This window comes from Diplotaxodon limnothrissa, linkage group LG19 (genome assembly GCF_057381915.1).
Source record: "Diplotaxodon limnothrissa isolate DT_005_m linkage group LG19, D_limnothrissa_male_GT1.1, whole genome shotgun sequence".
NCBI lineage: Eukaryota > Metazoa > Chordata > Actinopteri > Cichliformes > Cichlidae > Diplotaxodon > Diplotaxodon limnothrissa.
This window is the reverse complement of record NC_140614.1, coordinates 10,605,520-10,623,829: the sequence shown is the minus strand read 5'-3', so window position 1 is coordinate 10,623,829 and position 18,310 is coordinate 10,605,520. Positions and strand designations below refer to the sequence as shown.

Sequence of the window (18,310 nt, the reverse complement as noted above, 5' to 3'; positions counted from 1 at the left end):
AGCGTCTCACTTATTGATCTTTACGTCTCCAGGAAGTTGTGTTCGGATCAAATCCGGGCCTCTCAGGGAAAACAGCCACATTTCCACCGTTCGCTGTGGAGCTTAAACACAGCACAGGTATTTTCTGAATTTGTCAGCTCCTGAAATCCTGCACTCAGCGTCTTCACATGGACGCTTTTATGTTCTTGTAATTCCAACATTTGTATTTGACAAAGATGCAGATTTGATTGACTTGAAGCCAAGAGCGAAACTTTCTCTGCTGTCTATGCGTTGATGAAGAAACTCGAAATGTTGAGCCTTACTTTTCATTTTACATTCACTTGAACTGTGACCTTTCCTTTGTCACCAAACGTGATCAGCATTGTAATGAAAGCTTGAGGAACTCGTCCATTTTCGGGCTGTGTTGGACTGTTTGGTGGGCCAGATGTGGCCCCCGAGCCACATGTTGGAGTCACAAATGTTAGAAATGATCATGTGAGAAGGAGCCGAGCGGCACCAAAGTGTAACCAGCAGAAACGCAGATCAGCGTGGTTAGCATTCACACAGCGAGCTGCTGCACTGAGCCAAGGGCACCTTAACCATCACTGTCCACACACACACACACACACACACACACACACACACACACACACACACACACACACACACACACACCAGGGGTGTTTTTGTTGTTCAAAGAGAAAATCTGCAATGCAGCAAGAAACTACAAGTACAGCGAGTACTGCAGTAATGGTAGTACCGGTACTGCATCAGGAGTTTGTTAACGAGACAGCAAGGACTCTGATTAAAGACACGGTGTCGTATTAAGATCCAGAAACTGCATCTGCTCAGTTCACCTCTGCTGCGCTCTGATTGGCCGCGCAGTGTCTGACAGAGTGTTTTTGTGCGTGCAGCTGCAGCAGCCGAAGCGGCTCAGACAAAGACACAATGCTGCAGGTGTGTGGATTTACAGCAAGCTGCTCTCAAACCTGCAGCTCGTTTCTCGCGCTCTGAGAGCGAGTCGGGACATCCACAACATCAGCGGCTGCTCTGAATGTTTTCACATTCTGTGGCTGATCGCGGCGTGTGGGGACGACACGGTTGCCTACAGCTCGAGGGTGTCGCGCTCGCTGTTCTGATCACAGAGGAGGCAGCCTCTCTGCGAGCTATCCTTACTGGATAAAACGTAGATATTGACAAAGTTCACTTGCAGTTGAAAGGTCATAAATTGCAATAACAGGTGATATAGGTGGTTTCATGGGATGTCTGGGGCTCCCTGCCTGAGCTCATTGTTAGAAGCGTCATGTTTATCCTGAACCACAGAAGCATGACAGCATCCGCTCGAAAACTGAAAAGTCTGAAGTCTGGCACAGTGCGGTGAAGAATGCCAGCTTGGATCAGTCTCCATGTTCAGACACGGTTGAGTTAGGCGGAGTGGGCAGAGCCTCCGTCAGTGAGTCGGCGCTCACGTGGGCTGAACGTGCAGAGCTAAATAAAGACATGGAGTCGCAGCGAGGTTTGATTCATCTGTCTGCGCAGCACCGCGGTCGGTTCTCTCCCCCTCCTCTTCGTTCGCTGTAGCCGTGGAGGAGGATGCTGTTGCCATGGTTACCAGCTTCACATTTAAAGACATAATTTATTCAGGAATGTGCAGAGACAAGCGCTGCAGTGATCGGCCGCTCTTTAAACACTGACAGAATCGTAATCGTAGGCGTCAATAACTTCACATTTGTGCCGATAAACAAGCCCCCACCCCTCTCTGCGTGTCACGGCGTTGACTGCATTTAAGACGATGATGTCAGCACTCTTTTTTTTAAACTTTTTTTTTTTAATGTCCATCAGCACTCCCCGCCGGCCCCCCCAACCCCACACACACACCTATGACTGTTTGTGGTGTCGACCCTCCCCCACTGGCCCGCTCAGAAGCCTCCGTCTCGCTGTGTTTTTATGTTGCCCGATTGGTCCACTTCAGCTCGTGCTGCAGATTTCATGCAAACTTGATTTAGCTCCACACCTGCAGCGGATCCATCTGGAGTCGGTGGATCCGTATTTTGGAGTCCGGATGCTAAAACGCTTTATGTGGGCCAGATGTCAGCTATGTCATGATATTTGAACCACATCTGGCCCACCTGACATTTTCCACCCGCTGTGTGTCTATTCCACTTCATGTACCCCACTTAGGTTCAGTCAGCATTCAGCCAGCTGTGTGTGGCAGGTCCACATTTAGCCTGTACGGCAGCAAAGGGGGAGGGGGGTCTACGTCCACAAAGTGTCCCTTTTTGGTCCACATTTAACCATAATGGGTTTTGTCTCAGGTAGTTCAGCAGTTAAGCCGGGTCTGCCTGCTGAAACTCACCCACAGGGCCTCGTGCCACACACGGGGACTCTCTTTATTTAACATGTTTAAGTATTAGACCCAGACCCCACCACACATGTGGCTCCACATCTGTCCTAGGCAGGTTAGCCTGTTCGGGTCCACATTCAGGCAGCACAGCAGTCCACCTGTGCTCAGCATTAATCATCGAAGGAATGTGGTCCACGTGGGCCTGCACCGATCCGGTTTTAGCTCGTGTGTCGAACACGCAGCGTGCTCGGAGCGCTGAAGGGAAGCACAAGGACAAAGAAAAGGGTGAAGCACAAAGACGCGGCATTAATAGTCATCCGCAGCCGTTACTACGGCGCTCATGAATTATTGCTGGCATGTAAAGGTCTACAGAGAGGAGGAAGGGGAGGCCCGGGCCCCCTCCCCCCGCCCGTTTCCTCCATCAGCATCTCTGCTCGCTGTCACCATGAGAAACCACTGGGGTGTTGCCTAGCAACAGCAGCAGCAGACAGCCTGCAGCAGCTGTTTGTGATAGTTTCTGAGCGATTAAATGACAGAGGGCAAGTTGACAGCGGCGCCCATTTTATCCCCACCCACCGCCACATTTCCAGCTTCAGCGAGCGTCACGACTTTAGCTGAGGGCGTTTGGACCTTCTGAGATGAAGGTCAGACCAGGGGCGATTCTAGGATCAGAGCTTTGGGCGTGCTGAGCACCCAGAGAACTGCCCAGCCAGGCAAGATAAACTTTACTCGTTACAATGACACGTCTTCCCCGTCTCTGTCAGTCCCTGCATCCCTACATGTCTCCAGTTGTCCCGAGTTCCCTCTGACTGTCTCCTTGGTGCATTTAAACCCCTGTTCCTCCCTGTCCTCGTCGTCTGTTGTCTTCATCTCTGTTATCAGTCATCATAATTTTACCCTCTCTGTGCAAGTCTGCAAATTTCTTTATTAAATCATAAGATTCTTGAATTCATCAAGTGTCTCTGTGCCTGGGTCCTCGTCCAAAAAAAAAACCATCACTGTTTTGTACATTTTAACACAATTTAATCCCACATTTGTGAAAGAAAAGCAAAACACTTTTTTGAAAAGTCTGTAACAAAACCATCAAATCTGATCAAGGTTAAATGCTGCTAAAGAAGAATGGATTGGAATAGAAAAAATACATATCCTAACCTTAATTACTGGGGGAGGATAATGAATGATGCTCATAGTGAGTAAGAAGTAAACTGACTGCATTTTTTTGACAGAGATTCACTTCACCTACCGCCTGCCTGGTGTTGGCCAGAGGGGCCGATGGTGCGATATGGCAGCCTCGCTTCTGCCCCAGGGCAGCTGTGGCTACAACCGTAGCTGCCTCCACCTGTGTGTGAATGAATAGTGGAATTGTAAAGCGCTTTGGGTGCCTTGAAAAGCGCTATAAAAAATGCAATCCATTATTATTATTATTATTATTATTATTATTTTTAAATAGATTGTATTCAATTAGATAAAAAATTACATTAATATGAAAAAACAAATACTATTAAGATCACTAATGAAAAATCTTCTCTCAGTGTACTTTCAACCAAAAGGCAAATAACCAAACCACATGAACATCTAATAAAAGATAAATATTGAAACACTGATCATTTGTTCTTACACTTTTACCTGAATGTGGCTCCTGGGTTTAATCTTGGCACATATGACAAAATAACCAGCTTCTCCCATTCCATTTCAAACAGGACAGTGGTAACAGCAGTAGGCTGCGGACAGTTTAAAGATTTAGATTTTAAATAGGCTGCATAAATTTCAATGGGAGCAACAGGACGGTCAAATGTCGCTGATTTTACTACAGAGCAGGACGGATTGTAGGGTAGCAAACATCGTCAGAAAACACGTTTCCAACACTACAGGTTACCTGCTGTAATGTTTTCAGCTAACAGAAACATGGTCTGACTCCTACCAACTATATAAAGAATAACTGAAGGTTAAATGCAGCTAACGTCCTGTTTTAAGCCAGGCACTTACACCTCCGCTCCGCTGCGTCTCAGCCACCATCGCTCTGGCAGCAACGGCGCTACAGCCAGAGCAGGGGAGAGGCGAGCTGGGATGCTATGATTCATTCATAAAATCGCCCTGGGTCAGACGTTTCTGAGGGACCTCAGAACGTCTCTGTTGTATCATCAGAAATAACCGAACTCTGTTCTGTCAGGCCATAGTCGCGATGTTACGGTGGGACTCGCTTGCGAGCCTCGGGGGGGCGTTCCTCTCCGAGCTCGCATCATTGCGTACATCCTCCTCAGTCTGTATATTTTAGTTTTGATATTCTGAGACCATTTTGTGATGCTTTTTTTTCACTTTATGTAGTTTGTACCTGCAAACTCCCCACGATGTGAAGGCGCCAACGCATCAATGTCCTCGCTGCGTGAGTCACACTGTCCTCAGAGTGATTCCAGACGCTTCCGACGGCCCGCTGTGTGTGTCTGTGTGTGTGTGTGTCTGTGTGTGTGTGTCTGTGTGTGTGTGTGCGTGCGTGTGTGTGCGTGTCTGTCTGTCTGTGTGTGTGTGTGTGTGTGTGTGTGTGTGTGTGTGCGCGCGCGCGCGCTTTAGACTCAGCTGAATTGCCAAGAATGTGACACTGTGTGTTGTGTGTTTGATCTCATTAATTTGAATCAGTGTAACGTTCAGTGTCAGTAGTTTTCTTCCACGCTGTCGCATCATTTATTTGTTTGTTTACTTCTGTTTAATGGTTCTGATCTTGGTTTCCTGTCGGTCCTCAGTGCTGCTGTGTGATCGCAGCAGCGTGTGCTTTTCGGAGGGTGGGTAGCTTTCTCGCCCCCTGGTGGATGGCTGTAGGGTACATCATAAGTCCCGCCCCTCCACGCGAGAACACGGTTAAGAGTGTAAGCGTTGGTGATCGGGAGCAGCCTGAAGGGCGGGGCTCAGCTCAGTGTCAGCTTCATTCCACCAACCTGGCGATCGTGGCTCAAGAGTTGGGAGTTTGCCTTGTAATCGGAAGGTTGCTGGTTCGAGCCCCGGCTTGGACAGTCTCGGTCGTTGTGTCCTTGGGCAAGACACTTCACCCGTTGCCTACTGGTGGTGGTCAGAGGGCCCGGTGGCGCCAGTGTCCGGCAGCCTCGCCTCTGTCAGTGCGCCCCAGGGTGGCTGTAGTGACTGCCATCACCAGTGTGTGAATGTGTGTGTGAATGGGTGGATGACTGGATATGTAAAGCGCTTTGGGATCCTTAGGGACTAGTAAAGCGCTATATAAATACAGGCCATTTACCATTTACCATCTTATTACTATATGCATATTTGTATTGTACAGCACTTTGGTCTACCAGGTGTGTTTTTAAAGTGCTATATAAATGATGATGATGTGAGTCAGATTGTGTATTAGGATATGTGACGCTGTGTGGAGCGGAGCGCTGGATGGGCTGTTACTTTCACTTCTTGAGTAACAACAGCGTTGTTGAGGCGTGAGTGTTTAGTCAGATAAGACACTCAAAAACTAACAGATATTAATATTATAGCGTTACACTGGTCATTTATTCAGGCTGAGCGATCTAGGAAGTTAAATCTGTTCCCTTTGCATGTTTTTAATGCTTCAGACATGCTCACATGCCTGAAAGGTCTCAGCTCCGGTCTTTAGCCAATCACAGCTGGGAGGCAGCGAGGAGAGCCAATGACGTACTGCAGGAGATGAAGCGTCTGAAGACTGAGATGAAGATGCTGCTGACGGTCAGTGTACAGTTCAGCTCAGCTCGAGTTAACGGGAGTCTGTAATACTGAAGCCTGACACACGTTCTGTCCCCCAGCAGCCAGAAGACCCTCTGAAAACCAGCAGACCTTCACCGAAGCACCAGCAATCCCAACAAACCCAGTCCCAGTCCCAGCAAACCCAGTCCCAACAAACCACCTCAAAGGAAAATCGCCCGAGGTCCCGATCTTCCCACCTCCAACAAAACTTATCCCATGAAAACAGTTTACAGTCCCAGCAAAACCAGTCCAGACTACCCCAGCCCAATAAAACCACTGATGAAGAACATAACCTCTGGTCCCAGCAGTCCCAGTCTGTGCTGGTCCAGAGGAGGTCCGCGGTCCCGTCCCTGCTGGAGGAGGCGGGTCAGGTTCTCCATCAGGTTCGAAAGCAGAAGAAAGTTCTGGAGGAGAACCTGGAGGCTCTGCTCAGAGCCCGGACCGGAGAGGTTCTGCACTGCCAGCTGGAGGCGCTAGCTGCTAACAGGTAGCTAATTGTAGTGTTGACTTCAGGTGTGCTCGCTAACACAGGACAGGTTTAAACACTTAGGATGGTTTCTCTGACCGGCAGAGACCACAGCGAGGAGGTCCGCATCAAGAAGACAGTGGACGCCTGGATCAGCAGGTTAAGCAGAGACATCCAGGTGAGCTCCAGCAGGCTGGGAACACCTTCATCTTTCTTTTTGTCTGCTTCTTCTTCTGCTTCTTCTAAACTTCACTTCTAGAACTCCGATGTGGCGCCATCTGTTCTCTCACTCATACGACAGCACAAACGCTTCTTCTTCTTTGAACTTTTCTTCTTCTGCTCCTCCCCCGGTGCTCAGAGAAAGAGCAGAAGAAGTAAAACGGGGACTGACCCTTTTCTGCCTTGCCATCAGGCTGAGATGTCCTCAGGGAACATCAGAAACCATCACTCAGCTGTGGACGCTGATAGCTCCGCCCACTCAGGGAAGGAGAGGCCAGTGGGCGCGCTCAGAGGAACAGGAAGTATGAGGACAGCGAGGAGAGGAAGCAGAGGGCAGAGAGCCGGAATCAGAGCGGTGAGGCTGGATTCTTCTGGAAGCCATTGATTAGTTTCTCATCAATAACAAACAAGCGATCACTGATTGGTTATGTGTTTATGCACCTGCAGGGGGTGGAGCCTAACCGAGGCACAGGTGGAGCAGCTGAGCGTCATCAGTTGGAAGTGGACGGAGAATCGTACCTGACCCGGCTGTATGGCCGGGCGCCGTATGAAGGTCTGAGACGGACCCTGAAGAAGAGTCCGTACCTTCGCCTCAGCTCACCTGCCTCACCACTCGGAAGGAAGCCCCGCCCCCGACTAGTGGAGAGTGTCCGAGGTCAGAAAGTCAACATCAGTAAGTGTGATGGTAAAGGTTGACCTGTGGGCGTTGTCAAACATTCTGCTCTGCGTCTCAGGTGTGAAGCTGAAGTCCTCCAAGACTCAGACCAGCCTGGCCCCACCCCTCACTCAGCCCCAACCAATCATTTCAGCCCCTCCCTTTGCTTCCTCCTCACCTGGACGATCTCACATTTTCAGCTCATCACACCTGACCTCAGGTCACTTTGATGACCTCAGCATGACCCCTGCAAACAGCTGCCCTGTCGCCATAGCGATCCCACTGGGTCAGTAACATAGTAACCTGTTTCTGTAAAGGTTAAAATAAACATAAACAACAGTTCCAGGTCAAAGGTCAAGTATAACACACACAACCTTCCCCATGCAGGTCCACCCCGGATGGACTCCAGGTGTGAGCATCCTCAGGAAGTGACATCAGCGCTCGCTGCCCCTCCAACAGCCTCTGTGGGCGATGAAGCACCTGACCAGGTGAGCAGCTTTGAGCCTCTGAGGACTTCAGTCAGTCAAGGGTGGAGGTGTGAGCTCTGACAGGTGTGTGTGTGTTCACAGCAGCTCCTGGAGGCAGAACAAGCTCCTCCCCGTGCTCCATCACACACGATTGACATCATCGAAGGGAACGAGGAAGAAGTGGAAGAGGACGACTTCTTCCCTGGAACTGACTTCCTGTCTGTTGTTGATGTTGTGCAGGTAAGCCCCTCCCCCTCCTCTGTGCTTTAGAGCAGCCACCGTCGTCTCATAGGACGGCCACTTTAGTCTTCAAGTAGTATAAAAACAAAAAAATGCCCACAAATACTTCCTGAAATGTTTTGTTCCCTCTTCACTAACTGAAGCCTTTCATTGGACGTTTGTTCTGTGCACACGTGGCAGCACTGCTGCTGTCATTGTGTTCTTAACTAAATCAGACATAAGTGAACACGTGAGTTTGTGACTCTCACTGAGCTAACAGACATCCCTCAGCATGTTTGTGCTCTCTGCTCATGACATATTCCATCATTTTAAAGAACTTATTTTAACATCGTACTCAACAAAAACAATTCCTCCTTAACAAAAAAGTCACTGCATTCGATTTCTTCACGTCAACATGCAGCCGCCAGGTTGAGACCTCTGCTGTAGACTGTCAGTGTTTTCAGTGAGGCTGCAGCGCCACCTGCTGGACGAAAACAGAACAGCAGCAACTCAGAGCGAAGAAGATGATGACGATGATTGCTATTACTATTCATGTTTTTGGACACATGGAGACTTTGATTAATTAATCCTTTGGTCTCATTTTTCGTTTTTTCTCAGTGATTTCAGTAACATCTGATTTATATCTCGATCCTTTATCCCGTCATTTCACTGATTTTCAGTTGTGATGTTTTTTTGGGTTTTTTAGACTTTTAGTAGAAATCTCAGAAAACTTTAAAAACTGAGCCGCTGTTTCAGAATTTTGGGGTTTTTACGATTTTTGGAAGGTTTTCAGTCATGAAGAAGGTGAAGATGTTGTGTAGAGTTTTAAAATAATCTATTGACTCATTAATATTAATGTCAGGCACATGTAGGTTACAGTGCCGTGCAGAAATCTTGAGCTCAGGTGTAGTGATGTCACTGAATAGTGAACCTCCTCTCAGCAGGAGGTCAGCGTGTCGGGTGAGGAGGCCGTGGAGCTGGACGGGGGTCCGTCTCCCCCTCCGGTCCTCTACCAGGGTCCCATCTTCCCTCCCCAGGCTCCCTCTGCCCTCCCAGCCCAGGATCAGGTCCCCGTCCTGGGCACGGCCCTGCAGCGGGACGTCCTGGAGACCCGGCTGGTGGAATGGTGAGAAACCAGCACGAACCCCAGACCGTGGAAACAACGCCACATTGTCACCATTTTGGTTTCTGTGTTCAGGGTGGAGCAGCAGCTGATGTCCAGGATGATCTCAGAGCTGTACTGGCCCCCGCCTTCTGACCACGCCCACAATAGCGACGTGGACCAGTCAGATCCAGAGGAGCGCAGCGTCACCTCAGACATTGGTAGGTGTACCTCCTCCTGCTCCTCCTCTTCTGCTCCCCCGCTGCTCCCTGACTGTTTGCTCCTCTGTGTGTCTGCAGTGGAGGCAGCAGGAGACGCAGGCCTGCAGCTGTTCGTGGACGCCAGCGTGCCCGTGGACTCTGAGTTAATCCGGCAGCTTGTGAACGAGGTTCTGGCTGAGACTATCGCCCTGATGCTGGGCCAGAGAGACCCGCTGGGCGCAGGACCAGACCCGGCGCTGGAATCAGCTGGACCAGCAGACCCTCAGGAGGTACGGAAACTCTGTCGTAGCGTCGTAGCGTTAAGCCCCGTCTCTGAAGGCCACCGCTTCTCTTCCAGAACGAACCGCTCCCATTGGTCCCCACACCGGAACCAACCCCACCGCCCAGCCCGGCCCCGCCCAGCAGAGAGACTACGGCAGTAACCACACCCCTTCCATCAGAACCGACAAGCCCGCTGAATAAGGAGCCTCCTCAACCAATCGCACCACCAGGTCTTTTGGTGACCTCAGAGCTCGTAGCCACACCCACTCTCAGCCCAGAGCCCACCCCCTCTGCAGAAAGCCCAGCTACTGTACACCAAGCCCCGCCTCCCTTCACTTGGGAAGAAACTGAGCTTCCATTGGATGAGGAGAGACTGGTGGAAGACATAACCACACACAAACCACCTCTGTATGTCCAACACACACACACACACACACACACACACACACACACACACACACACACACACACACACACACACACTTCCTGGTTCATTAACACGTTTCTTCTCCTGCAGGTTGATGTCAGTAGCGGAGGAGGAACCTCCTCTCTCTTCTCCTCACCCTCCTCCTCCTCCCTCCCTCCCCCCTGCTCGCTCCCCGTCTCCTCCTCTTGAGGCAGGACCGGCGTCCCCCTCCACCTCCTCCGAGGAGTCCAGCAGCTCCAGCACGGTGACGGCCGGCACTGAAGCAGCTCTGAAACACATCTCAGAGGGAGAGCTGCTCATCAGTGCCAACCAGCCGGCAGCCATGACAGGTACCATCATCATCATGTGTGTGTTAGCAGGACATCTGTAGCCTGCAGGTGTGACTCTGTGCTCTGTTTGTCTGTCAGGGGGCGGGGCTGTGTGCAGCTTCAACAGCTCTCTGCAGGAGCTGCAGGATATGGTGAGGAACCGCTGAGCAAGGCACTGCTGGAAGCTTAGCACAAGCTGAATATTAATATAATGATGTGCCCCCTCCAGGACTTTGACCCCCCCAGTGAAGGACAGGTGAAAGGTCGCGACCTCCTGCGGGCCCTGCTGACCAAAATGGAGCAGGGAGTCACACAGAGAGGAGAGAGGCCTCAGCCCGAGGTGAGCCTGCAGGCATCAGAGTGCATGTGAGAGGCACCACACCTCAGCTTATGACCTCTGACCTCGTATGTCCTTAGGGCTCCTGGGAGAGGGCGGACGGGAAAGTAAGCTTCACCCACAGCGGTCAGTCCGGCTCACCTGGACAGATCAGTCAGGCTGCAGGTACGCCTGCCTTCAGACGACGCTCAGGGACAAAAACACAAGTTTTGTCTCGTTTAACACAACAGAGCCACTCACACTGTTCTCATTCAGACACCTCCAGGTTTTACACTCTCACCTGGCTTCAGTCAGAAACTGGCCCCGCCTCTGATTCACCTCTGACATCACTCGGTTTCCATTCCCTGCAGATGTGTCAGAGGTCAGCTTTGAAGCCACCAATCAGGGCTCGTTTACTTTGGGCGACCTGACGGGGGAGCTAATAGGTACACTGACCTCTGACCTCCACACAGAGTTGTCGCTGTCTCCTCCTCCACACCTGGAGAACACACACACTCCAGGACAGGTGAGACACACAGACACACACACACGTTGGCTGTTTTCGTGTGTTTTAATTTTTATGCTGATAAGTGTGTGTGTGTGTTCAGGTGCTGCTGGTCAGGACGTCCAACAGTCACACAGGTAAGAAACACACCTGTCTGTGATTCTTGAACGATTTGTGTGTCTGCTGTTTTGTTTTGTTTTTTTAGCTGAGATCACGGACGCCGCGAGCTTGGAGCAGCACAGGAAACATCGTCAGCCGATAAAAAGTGAGTCACTTTTTATCGGCTGACGATGGAGGAGATGAAATGAAATGAGCGAGTTTGGAACAACATTTGAGGAACAGAAACTGACCCCAGGTCAGCTGTCCACATACTTTTGGTCACATAGAGAATAAAATGGCTGCTCTTCATCGTGTGAGCAGCAGGGGGTGTCAAGTGTCCACACAAAAACCAGCCCGAGTCTCCCAGTGGGCTGCCCTGGTTCACTGCCCAGTGAACCAGGGCAGCCCACTGAGACCTGTTTGATTCCTAAAGATGACATCAGACACAGGAAACACCTGACAGGTAGATCAGTATGAAACTGACCTGCTGAGAGCCGCAGCTGTTAACGAGATCAGGTGACTCCTCACTCTTCAGCTTTTATTGTTTTAAAGTTGGAAATTTGGTGATGCTGATTGTAACACGACACAAACACCGCATCACGGCGGCGAGACGCCACCGAGGCGTCCCCGCACGGCGGCACGGTGCTCAGGTCGATGTTACATGACCAGGTGTTCTCTTATTACATCTGGAATTTGATCACATGGGTCACGGACGTCGAGCTGGGGCGCTCTGAGTTGGGTGAAGTGTTTAAGGAACAGGCTTCTGTCTGACTCCGCCTCCTTCGGCGAGGTGTCAGGTGGTGAAGGCAAACTTTTTAACGGGAAGCTGAGCAGGTCAAACACTCGCTCTGAGGAAATGGGAGCATGTGGGCGTGTACTCTTAGCTTTAGATCTCAACAACGAGGCAGTTGTGACATCATACAACCAGCGCCTTACAGGAACCAGAAACTGCTGCGGTTCACTTCCTGTGAATGAAACGTGCCTGAAGACAAGGACGAAGAACATCAGCCTCTCTCTTTGTGCTCTGGTTGTCATGGAAATATATCACAGCTGGTGTGCGCGCTAGAGATGGACCGATCCGATATTACGTATCGGTATCGGTCCGATACTGACCTAAATTACTGGATCGGATATCGGAGAAAAATAAAAAATGTAATCCGATCCATTAAATATCACGAAAGCACCTCACAAAACTTGCAACACGCCGTAACTCACCTCAGAACGTTAGCACGTCGGAGCAGTATGCATCACGTGATAGAGCGGCTGTGGCATGCGGGACCTGTCGGTGGTCTGGATAGCATTTGGAGCTTCGCTAGCAACCCGGCATTTCATCTCTGACAAAGTTATCCCGAGAGAAGTAAAGCAAGTGTGTAAGTCCATCTCTGAATGTTTGTAAAGCATTCCTGCGTTAAGCTTAACAAACGATATATGGAGCGACTGCCTCTTCTTGCTGCTACTTCAATCATGAAACTGCTTAATGATCAGCTGATCGGCTTTTCTGTCGCGAGTCCGTGTCTCTTGTTTCTTTTTGGCCCACTTTGCACCAGAAAGAGGAAACCAGTGGCTGAACAACAGCAGCACGTTTAAGCTTGATAAGCTGTTGTTAGAATGTATTTAATATTACTTTCTACTCGAGGATCTTTTTCTACGTAGCTGACGCTGGTAACTGTGCAGGGGCGGATCTAGCAAAGTTTAGCCAGGGGGGCCGATAGGGCATTAACAGGGAAAAGGGGGCACAAAGACATACTTTTCTTTCTTATTCTCATTTAAAATGTCTAGCTTTTAATAAATAATTATCTGACACCCAAAGTTTTAATTTGATGTAAAATGAATAGAAGTCAATTACTGTATATAGTGACTATTAAGTCTAATATATATACCCTAGTAAGCTATAGTACTTTTTCCTTTGGGAAGGTACCATCTGTGCAGTCTGCAATTTTGTTGAAGAAAGATGTTGAATCTATTTAATATTTCTTGAAAAATAATTGATTTCTGTGCATTTTTTTCACACTGCATCAAATTAAGGTTGATTACGTCGATTAAGCATCATGAGGTGGAGCGTGAGGGGTGGTTCCCTATTTTTTATTTATTTATTTTTGTTGTTGCTGGGAGTTGGAACCCTATTAGTTAGGTTGCTTAATATTTATGCTAAGTACTCTTTAAAATACCAGAATAGGGAGGATGGTGTAGGTTTAAGTTTATTAGATTGATCAGTATTGCTGAACTATGAAATATTTTTTTTTGCATACAGGTATAACAGAATAGCTTTAGTGTAGTTGTTGTTTTAAACTTGAGTATGAACTTATACAAAATGCAGCAAGATATTTAAAAAAACAGTTTTGTTGATTAAAACACACTATATCGGATTCATATCGGTATCGGCAGATATCCAAATTTATGATATCGGTATCGGACATAAAAAAGTGGTATCGTGCCATCTCTAGTGCGCGCAGGCTTCACCGACCAATCAGAGCACGTGTTTACATACATCTGTGCGTGTGAAGGTTCGTCAGGTCCACCTTCGTCTCTTTAATTAGAAGATGCTCAGTAACCATGACAACGGAGGCATGTGTAGTAGCGATGGCTCTGTCTTGATCGCCATAGAGACGCAGGCTCATGGGCCACTCGCTCTGATTGGTTTATCTCTGGACACCGTGAGAACAGCTCTGCATAACTCAGTACATAATAATCCTTCTGTGTCTCGGCTCATCTGCTGTGTGAAACAAGCGGTCTTAGCTCCGCCCCCTTTAAGGCAATTAAAAGGAGCGTTTGAACAGCGGTCGGGAGGAGCCGTTCTGTGACATCACACAGACCCCTGAGTGTTGAGAGCAGGCAGCGTCGTTACTGTCCTCACACTGAGCTCATTGTCCTGTTTGAACGCCCGTCCCAGCGGCAGGAGTCATGTGACAGGAAGTGAGGAGCAGCAGTTTCACAGAGGGTTCGATTCAGTGACTGAAACAAAAATAAATCGTTTTCAGGGACAGGAAGTGAGGCGTCCAGACCTCCATCATGGCGGCTCCTCCTCACAGTGAGCTCAGTGTCCTGCAGCTCCTCACACCGCCTCCCGTCTCCCCGTCAGAGCTCCTCTTTCATGCTCCTCCCTGCTGGAGACAGCCGCTCAGTGTGTCCCAGAAACCCACAGCTGCTTTTCCATTCCTGGTGGCAGCTCAGGGTCAGCGAGTTCCTGCTGCTCTCAGGCTTCAGACTAACCTCATGAGCCGAGCCGGCAGAAGGAAACGGACGCGTCAAAGGGTTTCTCGTCACCTCCTCTTCCTCGCCTCGAGCGCGCCATAATGCTCGGCTGTGACCTCAGCGAGCCTCTTTCTCCTTTCACAGTGCTCTGATGTCAGCGCGTTATGTAAACGCTTTACTCACTCAGCAGATATGAACACTGCAGCTCCGAGTGCTGCCCCTCTGCAGGCTTCCAGAGCTCAGCCAGTCAGAAGAAGGCTAGGTTAAAGGGGGGAGGAGCTGAGGAGTTTATTACTAATGGAGTCATGCAAAGCTGCTCTCCAGAATAAAAGATTCAGCAGGAAGAAGTTCAGCACATTCAACAGCGGGACGAATCAGAGTTCTGTTGTTTACAGTGCTCCAGTATAAACAGTAATAAAAACAGACAACACACACATATACAAAATATACAATATACATATAAGTCACTTACTAATAAATATCTGAATAAGAAAGAAGAGCGTGTGCAAAAAAGGTGTAGCTATGGCAGTAAACAGTGTGTTGGGTGGAGGAGTTGTACAGGGAGCCACAGGCAGGAATGATTTCCTGTGTCGTTCAGTGGTGCATTATGGGTAATCTCAGTCTCTCACTGAGCGTGCTCCTGTGACTGACCAGCATGTCATGGAGTGGGTGGGAGGTGTTATCCAACATTGTCTTTATCCTGGACAACAATGGCCTCTGCAGCACCACCCTAAGAGAGTCCAGCTCCATCCCCACGACATTGCTGATCAGTTTATTGAGTCTGTTGGCATCAGCAACCTTCAACCTGCTGCCCCAGCATGCAACAGCGTAGAGGAAAGCACTGACCACAACAGACTCATAGAAAATCCTGAGCGTTGTCCGACAGATGTTGAAGGACCTCAGCCGCCTCAGAAAATAGAGACGACTCTGGCCTTCCTGTAAGTCCAGTTTATTTTCAGTGTGTACTCCAAGGTATTTATAATCCTCCACAATGTCAACACTGACCCCCTGGATTGAAACAGGGGTCAAGTGTTTCCTGGTCTTCCTGAAGTCCACTATCAGTTCCTTGGTCTTTGCCACGTTGAGCTGCAGATGATTCTGCTCGCACCACGTGAGTGTAATAACGGCAAGGTGGGCGGGCCCAGCTTCCTGTGTGGACGCAGCTGAATTCATCTTATGTGTTTGTATCTGCAGCTCGACAGCAGGAGGAGGAGGGAGGAAGCAGGAAGATGGGCGTCCACCTGCCCGCCGTAAGACCTCCGGAGGAGGAGGAGGTGATGGAGGCGTCGGTCAGTGCGGTGGCAGACTCGGATTCCTCCACCAGCGATGGTTTTTAAAAAGAATATTTTTATATTTCAACTCATTTCAAATAAATAAAGTCTGATGGAAACCAAACAGATGTTATAATAACTTCATTTTTAAAATTTGCTCACAGCAATAAAAGCTTAATGCTACACTTAACCAAAGAAACAAAAACCCAAAGAGACACGTGAACATCTTAATCAAACACCATCCTCTTTGAGTTTATTCTCTGAGACTCAAATAATGTTAGATATACTTCAAATAAAGTTTCACTAACCCGGGCAAACAGCAGCTAATAGAAGCTAACAGAGATCCCAGCTAAACAGCAGCCCTTACAGACAGCTCAGCATATGTTCAACAGCTGGTCAGCAGTGAGCTTCGCTGACTCGCTGACTCGTATCGGCTCCTTTCACAAAGCGTTACAGCCCCCAGAGTAAATAAAGATGGACGCCTCTCCCCCGGCATAGACAGCTGATGTAAACGGTACGATCATATTTAATGATCATATTTAATGTTTTTGATCTCTTGAATGACTAAAACATGTTTAGCCAGGATTATGCAGTTGAATCTGGAGAGGCGGGGCCTTTGTGTGAGTCAGAGTCCTGTCAGCGGGCGTTCGTAGCCTTCAAAAAGTTCCCGCAACTTCTTATCGGACAGTTAGAATGTGTGCTGATAACAAGCTGATGGTTTTTAACTTCTCACCTGTAAATATAAATGTGGCACAGCTACCGTATGTTGCTAACATGTGGAACTAATGTGAGGCTCCATAAAACGCCATTGCTGTAAAAACGCTGTAAGAACGCAGATGACTCGACTCCTCCATTCAACGGCTCCAGGGGAAGGGGTAGGAAAACAGATCTACTGCCATCTAATGGTGAAAAACATTTGTACAGTTTACCTTTAAAATCAAATTACATAAATGCAGCGCCACCTGCTGGCCACGGAGGATTCGTGTCACATCTGTCATGGAATTTAAAGAGCGATAGTTTGACTCTATTGCTTTTGTGACATGACGACGCTTAAAGACGTAAACCAAACTCTCCAGGTGTCGCCTTCATGTGAAAATGTTTCTTTTTATTAATTTTTTTCCGCCTGTCCCGTTTGGTTCTTTGGCCATCAGAATTATTGTCTAAAGGCTAAGAAAGATGCCCAACGGATTTACTTTACCAGATGGACCATCCTGGCATCGCCGTATTGGAAAATGTGTTTCTTTGTATTTCACCTTCACGGTGAATTTCACTCATCAGTCATTCGAAATCACAGAGTCAGCCTGCAAGTCCAAACCATGGGAACATTTCCTATTACACAGCACACGCACACACACACACACACACTCAGCAAACACAGACTGTGTTGCAGATAAAAGGATGATGGGGAGGAAATGGGATTAGTGAAGCAGCGAGGGAGACAGTGAGACTGACACTGACCAGGGCTCTCACACACACACACACACACAGATCTGCAGGGGCCTCTGGGTCATGTGGTAGCAGACTGATCCTGACAGTGTGAGGAATCCAGCACAGAAAACCCCGCAGGAAGCTGTTATTTACGACAATAAGAGCTCAGCGATAAAGTCAGCTCTTCACAATAAAAGCTGAGCTGAAAATACAGAAATTTGTTTTATGTAAACGAAATAAATATTTTATGATTTCATCAGAAGTGAAACGATCCTGACAGTGTGAGGAATCCAGCACGTCTGCTGGTGTGTGTGAGAGAGAGAGTATCGATCAGGCTGATCAATCGGCTCTCTGAGGGTCCGTGTGTTTGTGTGACGATCGATGTTCTCAGAAAGAGGCTTGAACTCTGTGCAGGTTTAACTAAGCTGCAGATGATCAGCGAATCTCCAGCCACAGGAAACACACATACACACACATACACACACTGCTTCTCTACCTGCAGTCGTGTTTCTGATTGATCAGCTGAGCCCTGACTCAAAGATCTCATTTCACAGTTAACGAGGCTGAAGTTCAGGTCAGCTGAGAAATAATCAGAAAAAATGATTTTCTGCAGGGATTAAAGACAAACATGAGAGCAAGGATGCTTCGAGTGCTGCACTGAGCAGAACAGTGTGTGTGTGTGTGCGTGTGCGTGTGTGTTACTGATCCATAAATATGTACAGAAACTTTCATGGAGCTGCGTTTGCTCCTCTGGTCCTGATCAATATTCCATCCTGTGTTTTTTTTGTTGTAAAACAGAAGTTTGTTGTCATGACGTTCAGCTCCACCAAAGCAGAAGATGAGATGTCATCGTGTGGTCATCGTGTGCTGCCCTCTGTCTGGAGCTCTGATGGTTAAAAATTAGTTTGTCTTGTAAAAATCTGAGGAACTAAAGCTCATCGACAGATTGTCTGAGCTGACTGAAACTGGGGCTGTCCTTCGCAGGAGGCGGGGCTCAGGACGGCTTAAGGAGGTTCTCGTGACCTTCAAGATGTCTGAAGTGCTCCACCTTAGAGCGAGCTGGAGCTGAAGATGTGGATGATTTGGACGTTAAAGTCTGCATCCCCCTGAGGAC

The 18,310-nt window shown here is 48.7% G+C and overlaps 1 protein-coding gene across 1 annotated transcript in view; it reads left to right on the top strand.

The window, feature by feature from the left end:
• kiaa0586 (KIAA0586 ortholog) overlaps positions 1–15,866 on the top strand; it is a 33,661-nt gene extending 17,795 nt beyond the window's left edge. Inside the window, exons 8-25 of the mRNA XM_085342634.1 lie at positions 5,893–6,022; positions 6,100–6,527; positions 6,612–6,684; positions 6,919–7,080; positions 7,173–7,380; positions 7,460–7,666; positions 7,768–7,868; positions 7,950–8,087; positions 9,008–9,192; positions 9,265–9,658; positions 9,727–10,058; positions 10,168–10,406; positions 10,485–10,537; positions 10,615–10,725; positions 10,803–10,887; positions 11,073–11,227; positions 11,310–11,343; positions 15,692–15,866. Coding sequence (XP_085198760.1) covers positions 5,893–6,022; positions 6,100–6,527; positions 6,612–6,684; positions 6,919–7,080; positions 7,173–7,380; positions 7,460–7,666; positions 7,768–7,868; positions 7,950–8,087; positions 9,008–9,192; positions 9,265–9,658; positions 9,727–10,058; positions 10,168–10,406; positions 10,485–10,537; positions 10,615–10,725; positions 10,803–10,887; positions 11,073–11,227; positions 11,310–11,343; positions 15,692–15,834 — 3,178 coding nt within the window. The 3' untranslated portion in view covers positions 15,835–15,866. The remainder of the gene's footprint in view (positions 1–5,892; positions 6,023–6,099; positions 6,528–6,611; positions 6,685–6,918; positions 7,081–7,172; positions 7,381–7,459; positions 7,667–7,767; positions 7,869–7,949; positions 8,088–9,007; positions 9,193–9,264; positions 9,659–9,726; positions 10,059–10,167; positions 10,407–10,484; positions 10,538–10,614; positions 10,726–10,802; positions 10,888–11,072; positions 11,228–11,309; positions 11,344–15,691) is intronic.
• Positions 15,867–18,310: the final 2,444 nt, after the last annotated feature.